Source organism: Chiroxiphia lanceolata, chromosome 7 (genome assembly GCF_009829145.1).
Source record: "Chiroxiphia lanceolata isolate bChiLan1 chromosome 7, bChiLan1.pri, whole genome shotgun sequence".
Classification (NCBI taxonomy): domain Eukaryota; kingdom Metazoa; phylum Chordata; class Aves; order Passeriformes; family Pipridae; genus Chiroxiphia; species Chiroxiphia lanceolata.
In genome coordinates, this window is record NC_045643.1 from 10,726,766 (window position 1) to 10,744,143 (window position 17,378).

The following is a 17,378-nucleotide window of genomic DNA, read 5'->3' on the forward strand; positions in this document are numbered from 1 at the left end:
TGAAGAGAAATTTATCAGACTCCTCATTTACTTTAACTTAGTGTAACAGCCTTGATTGGCTTTTCCTCTACATTTCCCCCTACTGTGTTTCATTTAGTTGAACAAAAATGTAATGCTTATCCTGAGTCTGATAAATTTTAGGCTTTTAATATTCTTTTGCAGTTGTCATAATATTATATTTTACATGTTTCACTGAACTGAATATAAAATTCTGCAGACAGAAATAAATAAGTAGAAAAGACTAGAAAAAATTGACATGTATTATGAAAGACAGATTGGAAAAATACTTGCAAGAAAGATAAAATGACAGGCTTTGCTGCTCTGGAAGTGTAAAGTTACATGGATATAAGTGCAATTTAATAATATCTATATGCTGCTGTTATGTTAAAGTGTTCTTATAAGGTAAACAGGTTTTTTCTTTCCCTGTTCATTTGACCACCGTCTCAGAAAATTAATGTGGCTTCTAATCTTAGCTTTTAGAACTTGATTCTTCAAATGTCATTGTATGTTTAGGTACCAACTCAAACAAAACAAAACAAACAAACAAAAAGAAATTTACTGTAGTTACGATGTTGCTAATCTATTCCACATACTTGGGGAAATTTTTAATACTCATGTAATTTTCTTTATTGTGTTTTAGATCCAGTAGCCCCAAAAAGCTTTTGTCTCTTTTGACTTCAGTGATTTGAAGTGGAATGGCACACAGAAATATAGAATCAAGCCATTTTATTCTTGCCCATTACAGTTTTGCTCTGTGTTTCATTTTTGTACGTGTGGTAAATTACTCTGTACCTGCAGTTTTTGAGATTCAGATAAGACAGCTACTCCTGTTTTGGCAGGTCCCTCGTTTATGGGAGGATACTTGCATATATCCCTACACATTCCTGTTGCTTTTGTTCTGCTCTCTGCTACTCAAAACTTCTACCTGTAAAAGTGGAAAAAAAGAGTATAACATAATTGCTATTGCTTAGAAACACTATTCAAAGAGCTGCAAATAGCAGTAAAATAATCAACCTTTACTTCAGTTTGTTTGTTCTTTCCCATGTAATACTGTATAGAACTGTATGTGATGGAATACATATGAACCTACCATGTACCTTTCCCCTGTGAATGAAGAGCTTCTGTAGTTGCAGTCTTTCCAGTGTATTCCTTCCTCTTTCACGAATTAAATACCTAATGAGTCAAAACAGAGCTGAAATGGGATGCAGGCAGTCGAGTACAGGAAGAGGAGTTTATGCTTGCTCTCAGTCTGTGCATTATGGTTTGAGTTACTTTCCATCTCAGTTGATTGACATGAGTATGGAATTTAATGGTGAAAAGGAGAATTGCAACTGTAAAACCAGTTGCAGAGTTGGAAGTAGTGCGTTTTACAACCTCGGACTTTGTTATAATTTTTTAAATACTCAGATTCTGATATTTATTAATCAATTTTAGAGATACAAGCCTGGCAAGCTTTAAGGGGCAACACCTCACAATAATCTACTTGTATAATGAAATAGACTGTTTTATCTGGAGATCTCAAATAACTGTACAAAGAGGGCCCCTTCCTCTGAAAATTTTGATTATTTAAAAAAGATTATTAGATACATAGGAAAAACAACAACTAGAAGCATTGATTTTTCAAAAGGATAGCTAATCTTTCCATAGTTAACATTAAATTTGACTTCTTCTTAGGTAACATGAAGAGATTTCTCCATATTAATGTTTCAGTTAGAATCCAGCTTTATGAGATCACCCATCTTGTCTGCATGAGTGATTAGGGGATTTTTTTGCTTTGTTTCTTTTTTATTTTGCTCAATTTGCAATTCACTCTTTTTTCTGCATTTTGTAAAATACTATCTCAGAGCATCTGTGAGCTCTGAAATGTTTTTACCTTTTACTTTCCATTCAAATCAAAGGGATTTAAGTATTTGGACTAATAGGTAATTTAAATTCAATTTGTTTTATTTGTAGTAGCTCATAGGAAATAAGCCATTGTAAGTTTTAGCCCACACTACGGACCTAGGAATTTACAAAACAAGAGAGATCACTCTTCTTTAGGTTTTTCCTATTCTCCCCAAAATCACAGACTGTTGAGAAGTGCTGTGTTCAAGTATGGCTCACTCAGCCTCACTGTGTATAATATCTGCTCATAAAACCATTTCTTGGCATCTCTGGACATCACACTTGCAGAATATATATGGGAAAAGCTGTGCTGTCTTTTGACAGCAGCACAGCCTGAAGGGTTAATACACTTTAATCTCCCCAAATCTTGCTACCAAGTCTGACTGTACATCTAAGATTAGATGAAAAGAAGGTAACTCATTAGGATTAGAGGATTCTTCCAAACCACAAAGTAAACAGGTGACTTCTACATTTACCTAACACATTTTATTGTGGATTTGTCTGTAAATCTCTGCATTTGGGAGGAAAACTCTCCTGGCCTTGTATTTGCAGAATGCTTCACTTTTGCTGATCCTGCTGTAGGATACAGTGGGAGTTAGTATAGGCTACAGATTTTAACTACCAGCTTATTGAACCCCACTCAGAAAAGACACAGATAAACAGTGGTTTCAATTTATACATGTTAGTATTCCCACAGTGGCAAATTTTAGGAAAATAAGCTTACATAGATTAGTCATTAGGCTTTCTTTTCCATGTCCTTAGATAATCTTCTAACCTGATGTTAAGGAACATGAGCTTTTCAATAAAAGATTAAATATACTTCATCCCTGATGGAAAATATTTTTAATCTTCTTAAAATCCTTTTCAATTAATACCAGAGGAATTCAAGTTATTTTGAGGATTACATTGTGCTCATAATCATATTGGTTTGGTTTTTTTTATTTTGAGGTGATTTTTTCTAATGAATTAAGAGAGATGGGCCAAATTTACATGCATGAGAAATAACCAGACATAGATGAATTTTGCCTGTTTTTATTATGACTGTTTTTTAAGGACTGTTTCTCAGAGTGAAGAGCTGGTAGGAGTCTTCTATAACCACAGTATTCTAATTATTAAAAACAATTAAAGTACTATCAGACAGTGAAAAGAATTCATCAATGACTTCAGCTGGAACATCATTAAGATAAAGGCACAAAAGTGCCTCTCATTAAGTTAGAGAAGATATAACATTTATACTACCTGGAAAATGTAATATGATATGTAAGTATAATGAGGCTTTTTCAAAGAAGCAGGAGGCAAGACAAAACAAGAATTAATAAAAAAATTAGGAGGCATTGAATCAAGGAGTGTAAATATTTTTTAAAAATTAATAATATTTGAAAACATACACACAATGTTTTAAAGAAAGATTATGACCTTTTAACTATTTTGATTTATACTATTTTGAACTTGCACTTTTTTCCCAGTCTGAAAGCTTAATTATAGGAAAAATATGACTTGAGGTTGTCTTGCCAAAAAGTGAGTGAAGCTTAGCAACAAGTACATATTTGCATAAATAAATTATATAATTCTTTTTCTGTTGTTTTATAATATCACGTTCAGGCTATAACAGCACAGACACAATAACCACTAAGACTTTAAAAAAAAAATCACTTTAAGAATTACCTAGCAAAACATTTTCTCATCAATAGCTTTGCATAAGTCTCGTCAATTCTAAAATTATGATTTGCTGTCACTGCATACTTGAAGAAATCACAACTTTTTCCCTACTGCTTTCTCTATCTTGCAAATTAGATGCTCATGACACAGGAAAAGATGTCAGCTTTCACACTTCATCAGCCAATTGGTTCAGGAGCACCACTTTTGGCTCCCAGCAGAATACTTAAAATTAAGAGCTTCCCAAAATTCAATGTCTAGGTGCAAACTACTGGCTTATGTAAGCTATACTTCAGCACAGCTCCAAGCCAACTTATTTTCAGCTGGTTTATGATACAAACTACACCCACTAAGGAACAATTGTGTGCCTTAAGGATGGAGATGGGAGTAAGCTGAGTATACAGAAAAAAAATCCACATTAAAATAGACATTGCAGGCACTTGCTGACTCATGTGTTCAGGCAAACACATAGACTTTTTTATCTACCATCTTGTCTTCCTTAGCTTGAGTGAATTCCTTGACTGTTCTTGAAAATCTGTCCCTACCTGAAGTAACTGTAGACAACGCTGCAGTGTTTTTGTACAGTGGGCTGCATCAGGTCATCTTGAAACTGAGTACAGAAACCTGTTAAATACACTTATCACCACCCAATCTTGATTTTTTTACTTTCTATGCAAGCACTTCTAGTGTAAAGCTTCCTTTTGTTAAATCTCTTTTCTTATTAAACATTAAGAAGTATCAAAACCAATTCCTCTTTTGCTTCATAATTCGTGGTTCTTCCCAAACAGAAGCAGACAGATACAGATGTCTCAGAAGAATCCAGGGATGCATAGTCAGTAAAATAGCAACCTTTTGTTCTCTTCTAGAGAAGAATTCAGTTAAACTCTCTCTTAGCTGTACCATACATAATTCTAAAATCTTTGCATCTTGTGGACAAACAGAGCAAAAATATAATTAGTTCTGTGTTCCCTGTAGGTTTGATGTTTATGAAATTTAAAATCTGTACATTCCCTGTAGACCTTTTTCAGTTAAAGACTTCAGGTGTGAAAGGCTGGAATATGAGGTGAGAATTAAATGATTTTAAACTTTTGATACCCGAAGACAATGCATTTGACAATAAGTATCTCCCTAATTTGGGGTGTATAAGACAAATCCTAGAAAGGATAAAGTTCTTTAATATGTTATACACATCTGTCCATGCAACATCCTACAGACAGTTTCTGGTAGATGCAGCAGATTTCAGCTATGACAGTATTTTGCTGTTCTCAAATGATTAAACCAGGGATTAAATTTCATATGATTTCACAAAATATATGAAAAAGCTACAATGCATTTCTACATGAAGCAGTGATTCCCTCTATTAAAATACTGCATGATAATTACCTTTTGTATTGTCTTTAAATTAGTCTTCTTAGTTTAGACTGTGTGGCACTATATGGATAAGTTTTTATTAATTGGTTTTGTTGGTTTTTTCCCCCTCTTTGTTGCAGTGACTTAGTATCATGTTCTCTCTGTGTACAATGCAGGCTGAGGTTAAGTCTTCCATTCACTTACAAGTCTCTTCTCTCCAGTATTTTTTAAGATAAATATTTCTTCAATGTGAATATTTTCTTTTTTCTTTTAGGGTTACTTATTTTGTGGTCTTTCACACTGAAAGAAACCAGACCAAACCAAAGTAAATGTGGTAGACATGAATTATGACTGTTTTTTTTACATAAAACTTAGAAGAAAGCTCATGAAAAAAGTTGAGTTATATTTAGATCTGTCCTTCAATTAGCATTTCTTTGTGTTGAACATGATAAATGCCTCAATAACCTTGACAGAAGCTCTGAGATTTTTTTAATGTGGAATTCTAAATATTATATATATTGTATGTATATAGATATATAAATTTCACATCCTTTCAGTAGCAATTATGCCCTGTAGCCAGGCATTTGCTGTAATTAATGACTGGGTGGGGTAAGGAGGTTATCTCTTACTCTTTCTTGTTTAATCATTGATTTCCAACAGGTGCCAAACACATTCATTAAGGAATTACTTTAGAGACCAGGGAGAAATTAATTTTTCCAGAGAGCCTTACTGTCTTTAAAGCTGACAGCTGTAATTTTGAATTCTGAATGTCTCCAGTGACTGCCAGCCTGTGCAGCCCTACCCCTCCTATTTTCCATCTCACTGTATAATCTCCTTCTCACCTGTCTTTCCTCTGCTTTCACCCTTGCTGCACTCCCCTTCACCCCACCTTTCCCGAGCTCTCCACATAGATAATCTCATTATAACTAAATACCACCTGAAGAATTGCGAAGGACAGCGCCGCGCTCACGCCAACTCTTCCGAAGGCTGCCCGGGTCACATCCCTTTCCTGGGTGGCTCCTCTTCCCCGCCTCCCTTCGGGCCCCGCACCGGGACCGCGGCGGCTGCGGGAGCGGGGACCGTGCGCGCCGCCAGGGGGCGGTGTCGGCCCTGCCACGGCCCTGCCCGGGGCTGGGTCCGTGCGGGGCTGGGGCTGTGAGGGGCCGTGCGGGGCCAGGTCCGTGCAAATTGGGTCTGTGCGGGGCTGAGCGGGGCCGTGCGGGTCCGGGGCCGTGCGGGGCTGAGCGGGGCCGTGCGGGGCTGAGCGGGGCCGTGCGGAGCGGGACCGCCGCGAGCTGTGAGGGAAGCGAGCAGCGGGGAAAGGGCGGCGAACTCGCAACCCCGCACGACCCGCCCTGCTCTGGGCTCGTTCTCAAGAGACGGAGGAGCCCCAACGCGAGTCTCCACCGTTTCTTGTGAGTCCCCCTCACGCCTCGCACCCTCTCCGCCGGCCCGCCCTCGGCAGCCGGTTCACTTCACACCCGCAGCCCCTGCTGGCAGCGCTCCCTCGCGCGGCGTCGCTGCCCCTGCCACAGCGCCTCCGGCCGAGCGCTGCGGGACGTGTCACTTAAGTCACCTCTCCCATACGCTGCTTTTACCCTGGCACGGGGGGCAGCAGCCCAAACCTGCCTAAATCTTGTGCGGGGAAGCATTCCCGGGCCGACCCAGCTCCCGACGGGTGACATTGCCCTTCCTGCACCCTCTTCCCGAGGGTTGTGGCGGGGGCGCCCGGGTGTGAGCACGGCCTCGCAGCCCCACCTGCCCTCGCCCGCACCGCCCCGAGCGCCCGTCCGGGCGTCCCGCGGGCACGCCCCTCCCCGCGCCCATTGGCCGCCGCGGCGCCGCCGGGGGGCGGGCGCGGTGCTGATTGGCCGAGCGGGCCGTCCCTCAGCGCCGCCCGTCAACACACGCCCGGCTCCTGTCACAACAGCGCGGGGCTGTGGCTGCACTTCCTGCGCGCCCCCCGCCCCCGGCACTGCCGCGTCCCGCCGGGCGCCCCGCGCTGGGGCACGGCCATGGCTCCTCCGGGGAGAGCTGCCGCTGCTGCTGCTGCCGCTGCTGTTGCCGCCGCCGTACCGTGAAGGGAGCGCCGCGGGACGCCGTCCGCTCCTCCGTCCGTGTGACCCCCCCCCGCCCTCCCAGCGCCCCGGAGAAGTTGACGCCGCTGGCGGGGCGATGGCAGAGGCTGCCGGCGGCAGAGAGCAACCCGCGGCGGGCCGTGCCCCTGCCGACGCCGCGCACCGTGCCGAGGAGGAGCCCGAGCCGGCTTCGCTGGACGCCCCGGCGGGGGCCGCGGGCAGGAGGCGAGAGCGCCGCAGCGGCGTCTCGGCCGTCGGCACCGCCGAGCGCTTCCCCGGCGGCAGCCTGGGGCCGGCGGCAGCGCCCGACCCCGACGCCTGCCTGCTGGAGGCGGCCAAGGCCACCCCGCGGAGGAGCAGCATCATCAAGGTAAGGCTGCGCCGCCCCGCCCGCGAAGTTTTCGCGGGTCCCGCCGCCGGGCTGCCCGGGCTGCAGCCGCCCTGCGGTGTGCCCGGGGCCGCGGGGGGACCGGGGCGGGCAGGGGGCGGTGGGAGCCCGCCGGGCACGGGCTGAGCACACCCTCCGCGCAGGGGGAGCAGCCGCTCCGCTCCGCTCCCCGCACGGCGCTGCCGCCCCGCCTGCAGCGGGCAAGGGCGGCGGGGCCGCGGCGCTGCCCCCCGGAGCTCCCGGAGAACGGTGGGTCCCCGGAGCGGGGGGGCTGTCCGAGGTCTGTGCCAGGGCGCTGCTCTCGCCGCCCCGGGAGCTGTCGGGGTCCCACCCGCGCTCCTGCGTGACCCGTGGGTTTCGCAGCGGGGCAGCTCCCCGCCGAGTTGTAAAGTTATTTGTGTAGCAGCTCCTATCTGTTCTTATTTAATATTCATGAAATACCTGGTGGCAGAATAAATTGCTTCCACAGCGCTGGATTTCTTTGCTTTTGACTAGCAAAATATGCAGTGGCACAAATGAACAGGAGGTGTGTTTGGACACAGGATGTAGAACAGATTGCTACGGAGCAGCGCCGTGTGTTTAGCACCCTTAATGTCAAATTAACAGGTCGGGCGTGATCTTAAAGCCTCCGCCTTTGTTATGTTTTGGTAAGGAAAATGGCTTTATGATTATGTTAATTTTTTTTCCGGTTTAATTTTCAAGAATAAACTATGTGGTTTCGAATTAAATGGTATCTCCTTGCGAGTACGTGGGTTAATCGCTAGTTTCTGGGGAACCGATGAATGAAGTCTCCTGGGCAAACTTAATTTAGCATACGGTCACACGTGATCCTCTTGTAGTGATTTGCACTTGGAAGGCATCGGGAGAACAGTGGAAAATGAGACTTCACCTCTCTAAATGTGTGAAGGCACTGGGCAAAGCTCTAGCTCAAGGCAAGAAGGAAGAATACAGGCTTAGCTTTTACAGCTTAGTATGTCTATTCAAAGGAAGAATAGAAAAGCAAAATATTTGCTTTTTGCATTTTAAAGTTTTCAAGTCAGAGGAGACCGAAGTAGATAAGTGCAAAACAGCCTCGAGGATACTTTGCAGGTTTCACCTTGAAATATTAACCCATTAAGCCCAACAAAGCGTTGAATGGTGGTTTTAGTCTTCTAAAGACTAATGTGATGGGAATACTTCCAATCTCAAGCTGCATAAATGCTTTACTCAATCAGGACCAAAGTTCTGTAACTGTACTGGTATGGAAATGGTATTTTTTTCTTGGAGTTATGTGAAGGCTTCAGAGTCTGAAAATACACAATCTTGGATTGCAATTAAGAAACATCGTTATTTTGCAGACTATACCAGTAGATATGTTTTAATCACATAAATGGCGTATAAATGTTGATGACTGGGTAGCATTTTCACTACAGGTTGGCAACAATACTACTGAGAGTGATAATGATCACTCCTCTAACTGAAGGAAATTTCTTCAGATGCATCCTGGGATGGTGTTTACCAGGAGAGAGGTTTCTGACAGAGATAAGAAAGAATTAATGTTGTTAAACAAGGAACTGGTAAGGCCTCGTCTGAAATACTGGGTAAACTCAGTTTCCTGTGTTTAGGAATGGTGCAATCTGAGGCAGATGCATAGAAGGATAGTGAGGATGGGCTGATAAAGTCAATGGATTGAATACTGGATGAGGGAGAATTTGATTTCATGGACAAAAGCGAAGGATGCCTGTGCATAGATCCAGTCTGGAAACTCAAAAGTTATTCCAGGCACTATAAGAATTTGAATGAATTTCAGAATTTCTTTTGATAGAAATGGAATGAAAAATACTGTAATTAATCTTAAATATAGTTGTTAAGCAGCTGGATGAAGTTAGATAACATGGCTGTGTCTGATAGCAGGTATCTGAACTTGAGAATTCCCAGGCTGTGCCCCTCTAAGGCAACTCTTGGGGCCCCATACAGAGCATTGTGTTTCTTGTCCCACAAGGCTGTCTCAATGGTATATAAAATCACAGTTTTCCTTTGGCATTATACTAGTGAATAGGAGATACTTTTAACTTGGGCTAGAAATTAAATAATTTATTTGTCTGCATCTTTCAAGAATTTCTGATGTTGTAGGAGATGTTCAGCAGGTGTTAGGTGGAAGTTTTAGGTGGAATTAAGATAAAATCCTGCAGTTTATTTTACCTCTTTTTTCAACTCACCTTCAACATGCAGGATTTCTGCTCAAGCATAGCATGTTTTGCAGGGGAAAGAATTTAACAATATTTTATTATATTTGTTTAATTCTGAAAAGTCCATATGTTCATCTGAATTTATGGTCAAAATAGTATTCCATTGCTTTCTTTAAACTGATCTTGCCAGCTGAAAAATGAGGCTTAAGAAAGCAAAGGAAGTTGGACAGTAAGGACAGAACTGCAGGAGTTGAACACTCTTGCCCTGTTTTTCCATTTCTCTCCTGACTATTTAAAGGTGTACTTTAAACTCGAGTGGTCTTGCTCAGTTAAGCAGAACGTTAAAATTCTGTAGATTCAGATGATCAAAGTACACTTTTAACAGCATTTTTTTCCCCAGCTGTCTTTTAGAACTCAGGAAGTCTCAAGGTTAGCATCTGAGAGCGCAGTTCCAGTGGAAGCCAGACTTGCTTACATTGGAGCGTTCTGGCATCCACAGTATAACTGTGAAGTACAAAGACTGAACTGGGACTTGCTTTGAAAACCTTTCCTGCAGCAAATTACACTTGGCGTATACTGCAAGTAAAATATGAACCCTTCTAGATAATCTTCAGTGCATTCATGTGCTCTATATTTGGCTTCAGAAACAAGAGAACTCATTTATATAAAAAGAACAAAATGTGGCCAGAATATTTTTATTCCCGTTTTACTTTGCTGATGTTCACAGCTTTGTAGATTGAGGTTAAGTTTAAAATAGGATTCGTGAGAGATACTTGTGGCCATTCTTGTGCATTAGAAAATTTCCCTAATACATGTGTATTAGTTGTTTTTTAGGGTTTCTGTTTGTTTGAGGTTTTTTTCCTGTTGCAAGGAAGAAGTAAATGGTCTTTCTACGGAACTGGAGCAAGAAAGGGAGTTTGCCATGAGGAGCCTGAAATCAGAGTATAACACTTGGGAGTAAACTTAGATAAATAGCAAGAGATCATAGAACTTGAGCCATTTTCTAAAAAGCCTAAAGATGGACCATCCATTGACTAAATTATTTGCCAAGTGTTTCTTTTTTCTGTTTTTTTTTTTCCACCTTGGGAATAATCCTGGGCCAATTGTTTGCAAAGAAAATGTTAATTGCAACCATTTCCAGGCGAGGAGAGCAGAAGACAGTGCTCAAAGAACTGAATGTCTTTTTTCTTTACATGTAATGCTTCCTGTTGGGGGGGTTCTAAACAGCACTGACTGATGTTGTATTCCTTCTGGCATGTTCCTTCTGAAATTGCCATGTACAAGCATTTTAATAAATGGGTAGGAAGGCTGCGTAATTTGTTATGTAATGTCTCCTGAAATATTTTGTAACTTTCTATCAAAATATTTCCCTGTCAATTCTTATCAGGCTTCTCTCTGCTTTGTTTGCATGCAATACAAACTTTCTGGATTGTGTGTTTGTTTTTTTTTTTTCTTCCTGGATCTTTGTGTCAAGATACTGTAGCAGATAACACAGCTCTGTATTGCGTTAGTAGCAACAGACTGTGCCCAGGAGATGAACTTGAAGTAGCAACTGCAGAGTCAAGACTTTTAACTTCAGGCACAGTAGAGCTATGAGACTTTTCACTGAAGTTCTTCCAAAGGCCATTTGCTTGCTTCATGCAGAGATTTTTCTTTAAAAGCCACTTGAGTTGTCCTTGCCCCTAATATACTACTAGTTTAAGAACTGCAAGGATTAGTGTTTTGCAACTGAATTCATCAGTGGAAGTGTATCAAGATAGCCAGCTGTCTCGTTTCAAGACTTGTATTTATCCTAGTGACATTTTTAGCTTTAAGAAAACAAACCTGCAATAAAAACAATGAGGCTTAGTTTCTTTCAGTTTGTGTTCTGAAGTGTGGCAAAATTTAAGTGTTCTAAATGCGTGCTACATCTGTCTATGCAACATGACTATTTAAGGCTTTTTTTCATAAGGCAGACTTGTTCAGGACTGTAATGATTCTCCAGTAACTCTTGCATAGCTTTCTGTTGTGTAAGCTTACATTTATACACTTGCTGTGTAATAATCTAAAACTATGACTCTGAAAGATTCATTAAAGCTGATTTAATTACTTGATAGTCCAGTGGTGATTTTATGACAAATGCATTCTTTGGCATGTTCATATGTACCATATAAAAAGAGGAGAATATTTAGGTAGGAATTACATTAAATAATTCAGTAGAGCCTGAAAAGGTATTGGGAAGGGCAAGAATGGCATGTCTAGCCATGCAAAGACTGCCACAAAATGAGAAGTTCATCATGTGGATCGGGAAAAAGGGTAACTGGTGGGGAATATTTTCATGTATGTACATTTCCAAACATCATGGAGAGAGAAATGGGGAAGTGATGTTCATTCTCTTTCATAGAATGTGAAGTCAGGAAAAACCCAGTGATAGTTCTTTAACAGCGGGTTTAAAATACATGGCAGCATTTTCTGATGCAGCATGTGATTAAATCCTGCACTTAGCAGCCACAGAAAGCTGTGGCAGTCAGAAATGTAAATGGGTTTGAGCTGGTTTGAGATGACAAATTGATGGAGGAGACCTTCACAATGCAGCAAAAGCATCTGGCTTAGGAAGTTCCTAAACTACAAGTGGTTGAACACTGGGAAGCCACAGCAGAGAACTGATCACTTTGTGCTTTCTTGCTTGTTATGCCTCCCCAGGCATGTCCTCCGTAGCTGGGATACCAGCCTAGACTGACCTTTATCTAACCCGGTGTCTGGTTGTTAAGAAAAACTTAAATACACTGTTAAGAGACCCAGGAAACTGTTTTTCATTATTGCTAGTGTAAAAATTTCTTAGAAATGAAAAGAATCTTCTTTGTTGATTTAGTTATTTCAAATTAATTTTTACCAGCTTTACAGAAGACAGGGAGTTTGGGGATGTTTCTTGAATTGCTGTGGCATAGCTGTTTGTATTTTCATAACACTGCACCTGTTATTCCATACACCATAGTTTTTCCATAAGCATCTACTTAAGACAGATTTGAACAGAACAAGTAGTAGTTGTAGACCTGCTTTTGTCAAATAAATTATGTCCAGTATAATTGAAGATGGACAGTTTTCCTGTGAATTGTTGCATTTATCACTAAGATTCCCATTGAGGGCAGTAGGCATTTCATACCGAGTTTAACCTCCACCTCTTCCCTCTTTGTTCTTAAACAAAGCAACATTGGTGGATTGAGTATGGCTGTGCCTAAGTTGATAACCTTGTAGGGAGAAAGATTTAGGTCTTGTGGGATTTTTTGTGTCAAGCTGTCAATAGTAATTATCTGTAGCAATGGAAACCACTATCTATAAAATGAGATTCAGGTGCAGGATTTGGTCATATGGATCTTGTGAAGCTGCCTTAAAAGCTCATTTAGCTTCTTATGCTTTTCAGGGATCTAAGTTTTGCCAAAAAAGTTTTCCTGTTTTTTTTTTTCCTGTGCAGGCCTGGAGTCACTCACTTTCAGTTTCTGATGATTACATTTGCCTCAAAATACAGTAATTCTCTGCACTCTAGTAAAAAATTACTTAAGTTAACCTCTGCTTAAGGAGAACTTGGGGCCTGGCTAAAAGTCTCTTAAAAAAATCAATGCACTGACTTGTTGAAACTTTAGATTGAAGTTTTAATACTTAAAAAAAAAAAACAACTCAAACAACCTACATCCAGGACAAAGTGCTTCTATTAAATTTGTAGCAAACTTGACTGTTATACTGCCTGCTAACTCTAGAGTAGTTTTCTTGTAATTTGGTTCCAATGTAAGACATGACTACTGATCTCATTAAACATGTGGGTAGAGATGGATAATGGCATCAGGTTTGTGGTATCTTTCCATACAGGTTCATAATAGTCAAGGTGACTTGAGTGTCATGCACTGAAATTACTGAAAGGTGACCTTTTCTGTAGGATAACAGCAAGCCCAGTGGTCTGCAAACACAAGTTCTGGCAGGTGTTTTCAGGAAGCTGTTTGATAGGTTTTCTAGGTAAGAGGTACGAGCTGTTATGGTCAGGAATAAGAGAGGAAGTTGGTGATACTGGTTGATTTGTTTTTAAATTATGTACACAAAGACTGTTGTGCAGAAGTACATAAATAATGATTAAAAATAATGTTCTGATGGAGTAATGCTACTGGTGGGTAGAGCAGCATCGGAGGAGGAATGCTTTCTACTGATTTCCAAATATGTTAAGCAGCTGTTTATATAAAACTGAGTTTTCGTATGTGTGCAGAGATGCAAGTCCTATTTCTTATGCTAATATTTTATTCATTTTGTAGTTCTGCTGAGATCAACGCCATCTGTAACAAAAATGTTTTAATTGAGTTAATGGTATATTTTTTTTCTGTTCTTCCCCACAGTAGATTTGAAAATACAGGCAGTTACTCTAGAACCAATAATACATCTGCTGTGATGAAACATTTAGCTGATCATGCTCGTGAACCTAACGTATTTTATTTCTTTCCAGGATGCACCTGGTAGGTGTAATTTCTGGTAATAGCTTGTTGATTTTTCTGAGAGATAGGGAATGATGATTAATTTAACTTTTAATTACGCATGTATTCTAGCTTTCTTTTTTTTTTTCTTTTAACCAGCATGACTTGGGGGTTTTGACAGTTTAGGAACTACTCAGACTCGATTGAAAAATAAAGTTCTACAAATGGCTAAATACCTTTACTAGAAACTAGAAGTTCTGAAGCCTGCTAAAGATCTTTGTATGTATAGGTTTGGAAATGGATTTATAGTCAAAGCCTTGTTCCTAAATCTTAGTGTATCGTAAGTATTTTGGGATTTGAAGCCTACTGTAGAATCAAAGTTCAAAAGCTAACTGACACCAAAGTATTACCACTTTACTACTGTACTGAGAGGATTTAAAAAACATACTCTAGCTGTAAATGTGTACTGTGAAGATTTGATTCTGCTTCTGAGTTGCATGCTCAGAGGAGTGCTGACACTCACACCATATCTTGGATAATCCTAGCTAAAACAGCTACATGAAACATTCATTATGTTCATACTGATTTTCCCCCCAGATCCCAGCTGACCTCCAGGTTGACCTGTGTCATGCTGCTGTGGTACTCTGAGGGGCAAAAGGAGCATGTCTCTGCTGCCCAGCACCTTGTTCAGAGATTCATACAAAGTGGAAATTTGTTGGAGTACTGCAAAGTTGTCGTGTATTGACTGTGCATGTAAATGACTATAGAAGAAGCAGGCTGGTGGATAATTAGGACTCAAAAATCATTGCTTGCTGGATGTTTGTTTTGGTAACTTGGATACAACTTCTGGATGGGCAATGAGAATTTCTTTGATATCTATTCAGTATGAAGCTGGTTACTTAATCACATACCTTTCAAATAAGTCTAGAATCACCTCAAGTGTAGTGCTTGTGGTTTACTCTTTTATGGACCCAAAGTCCATAGAAGTCAAGCTAATATTGAGCAGTCATTCTCTCAGCATCATTTGGATCTCACTCCTTGTACTGTATTATATGTGGGCACAGTGTATTTTTATTTCATTAGGTAGTTCTGATGTATTGCTGATCTGTTTTGACTGTAGGCTACAAAAAAATTTTGTTATTTAGCTCTTTCAGGTAGTTTGGAGGGAAAACAGAACAAAAAAAAGAGTTCTTTAAGTAAAATGCAGGATGTACCTGTGGTATGAAATGCCTGCTGCTTACAGATGTGGCAATATCCATTTTGCTCTGTTGTATACTGGTGTACCTTTCTCTGCTTTGTATTGATGCATCTCCTAGAAAGTGCATCAGCTTAAAAACCAAGACAAAACCAGAAGAACAAACAGCCAAACAAAAACTTCTCTCAGGAGTATTGATGAAAGAGATTCCATGAATTTAAGAAATTGTGTGACATTGAATCCTACTGTGAAGTCAATACTTTTCGAGGAATATGTGTGCTTTAGTGACTGCATGTTAGCTACACCATGCTTGCAAGAAAAAGGCAGGATGTAAATAGCAATAGGAAGTAAAACTCCTTGATCAGGAATGAGGTTACTCAGTGCTTGAGTAACCGGGAAAGCCACAGGACAGAGCAGGGTGAGAACATGTCTAGAAGCTGAAGTGAAATTCAGAAAATTGGATTATATGTAATCTGATTGCTGCTGGGAGGGGAGGCTGTCATGGGGAACGTGCAAGGCTGAAATAACACTGGGAAGCCTGGCTGAGGGGTTGGGCAGTGGAGTCAGGAGTCAGCCAAGAGGACACAAGCAGGGCAGGGGTGAGGCAAAGGACCAGGACTCTGAGGAATAATCTGGAACACAGCCACTGGGTCTCATTTGCAGACCCAGCACTGAGCTCCCCTGCAGGGCAAGTCATACAGAAGAAAATATCAGTTTGTTGCCTGAGCTGAGTTGCTCAGGACTAGTGTACTCCTGGACATGTACAGTGCTAGAGGTGTGTAGGTGTTTAAGGGGAGTGGCAGCTGAATGATGGACAATTCTGGGGTAGAGTGGGCAACCTCCTAAAGGGCACAGGGTGGCTGCCAGGAGGCCAGAGGGATTTTTTTGCCACAGGCACATATGGCAGCTTTGAGTGAGAGGACAAGAGGAGGAGGATGGAGGGCTGCCTTGGTCCTGCTCTCTTGTCAGCTTGGCAGTTGAAACTAATTCCTTGCATCCTTCTCTTCTTGAGTGAAGCTTGCCACCTGTTTGAGCATCACTCACTAGGCTTTCCACACCTCCATAGTATTTAGGAAAGTTTTACCATTGTACATTAATATCACGATGGTCTTTTAATTTCAGTTTTCTTGTTGGGATTTTAGGAGATGAGATATTCTTGGTGGACTCTGTCAGTTTTAGCCAACTGTTGCTATTTGCATAGAAGAATAAAAAGCATCATTTTTACTTAACATTAGATTTTTCTCTCAAGACACTTGTGGAGTACATTATAGGCAACACTTATTTTAAATGTAGATGAGTCCTGGGTTCTTGCATTCAGTTTTCTTTATAAGCCATAGTTTTGTTTGGAAGACCCATATGATTTTATTTTTTGTTGTTCTTTTAATTTTGTAACAATTTTCATGAATATCTGATTAGAAGTTGCATTTGCTCAGCTAAAGGGATGCTGAACTCTTCAAGCTAGAACTATCAGGAGAGAGCACTACGAATGAACTAGTGTAAGATCCCTCCTCTTTTACCAAATGAGATTATGTAGGAGGTTATTAAATTAATTTAGCAAATGTAATAGTTTAATAAAAGAACTATATTCCCTTGGAGTATAGCAGGCTACCTCTGTAAATACTGTAATACAAAATTCTGTGAGCACGGGCTAAAAAATAGATACTGGAATTCATGAGACGTATGAAAAAAAGACTTCCTGCAAACATTTTGTGTTTTGTGGTAGGTGGAGCCCAGTCCCACAGACTGCCTGGGAGCTGTGGGGATGCTGTGCAGGAGGTCTGCTGGGGCCGGCCTTGCACTGTGGTAACAGCCAGGTCTTGGCACTGGGATAAAGACAGGCTTGTTCTGGGACATACGTATGGATGGATCCTGAAGGAAGTCTTGTCTTACAGTGTTAGGTAAAATTGGTTGCACTTGAATATGATTTGGAATTGCAAGTCATAGTATTCACATAGCTTGTGAATTTCTTCTCAGTGTTATGATTCACAGTGGCAGTTGCTCCCTAAAGCAATGCAGATTTTCAGTATAAACATAGTTTCTGCGGTCTCTGAAATCAGTGGCAATTTTCCCATTGCCATCAATGGAGGAAAGATTAGGTTGAACACAAATACTCAATCACTAAACCCTGTTATTTTACTTCAAAATTTTATTTTTCAGCCTCTTAAAGAATTAGTGTTAATTTTGCTATGCTGATTCTACCTTGAGCTAGGCAAGGTTTGTTTGGCA

At 41.1% G+C, this 17,378-nt stretch overlaps 1 protein-coding gene across 1 annotated transcript in view; it reads left to right on the forward strand.

The window, feature by feature from the left end:
* Positions 1-6,931: 6,931 nt before the first annotated feature.
* The window catches only part of PLCL1 (phospholipase C like 1 (inactive)), a 195,687-nt gene continuing 185,240 nt past the window's right edge, over positions 6,932-17,378 (forward strand). Inside the window, exon 1 of the mRNA XM_032693451.1 lies at positions 6,932-7,338. Within this exon, the coding sequence (XP_032549342.1) occupies positions 7,066-7,338 (273 nt within the window). The 5' untranslated portion in view covers positions 6,932-7,065. The remainder of the gene's footprint in view (positions 7,339-17,378) is intronic.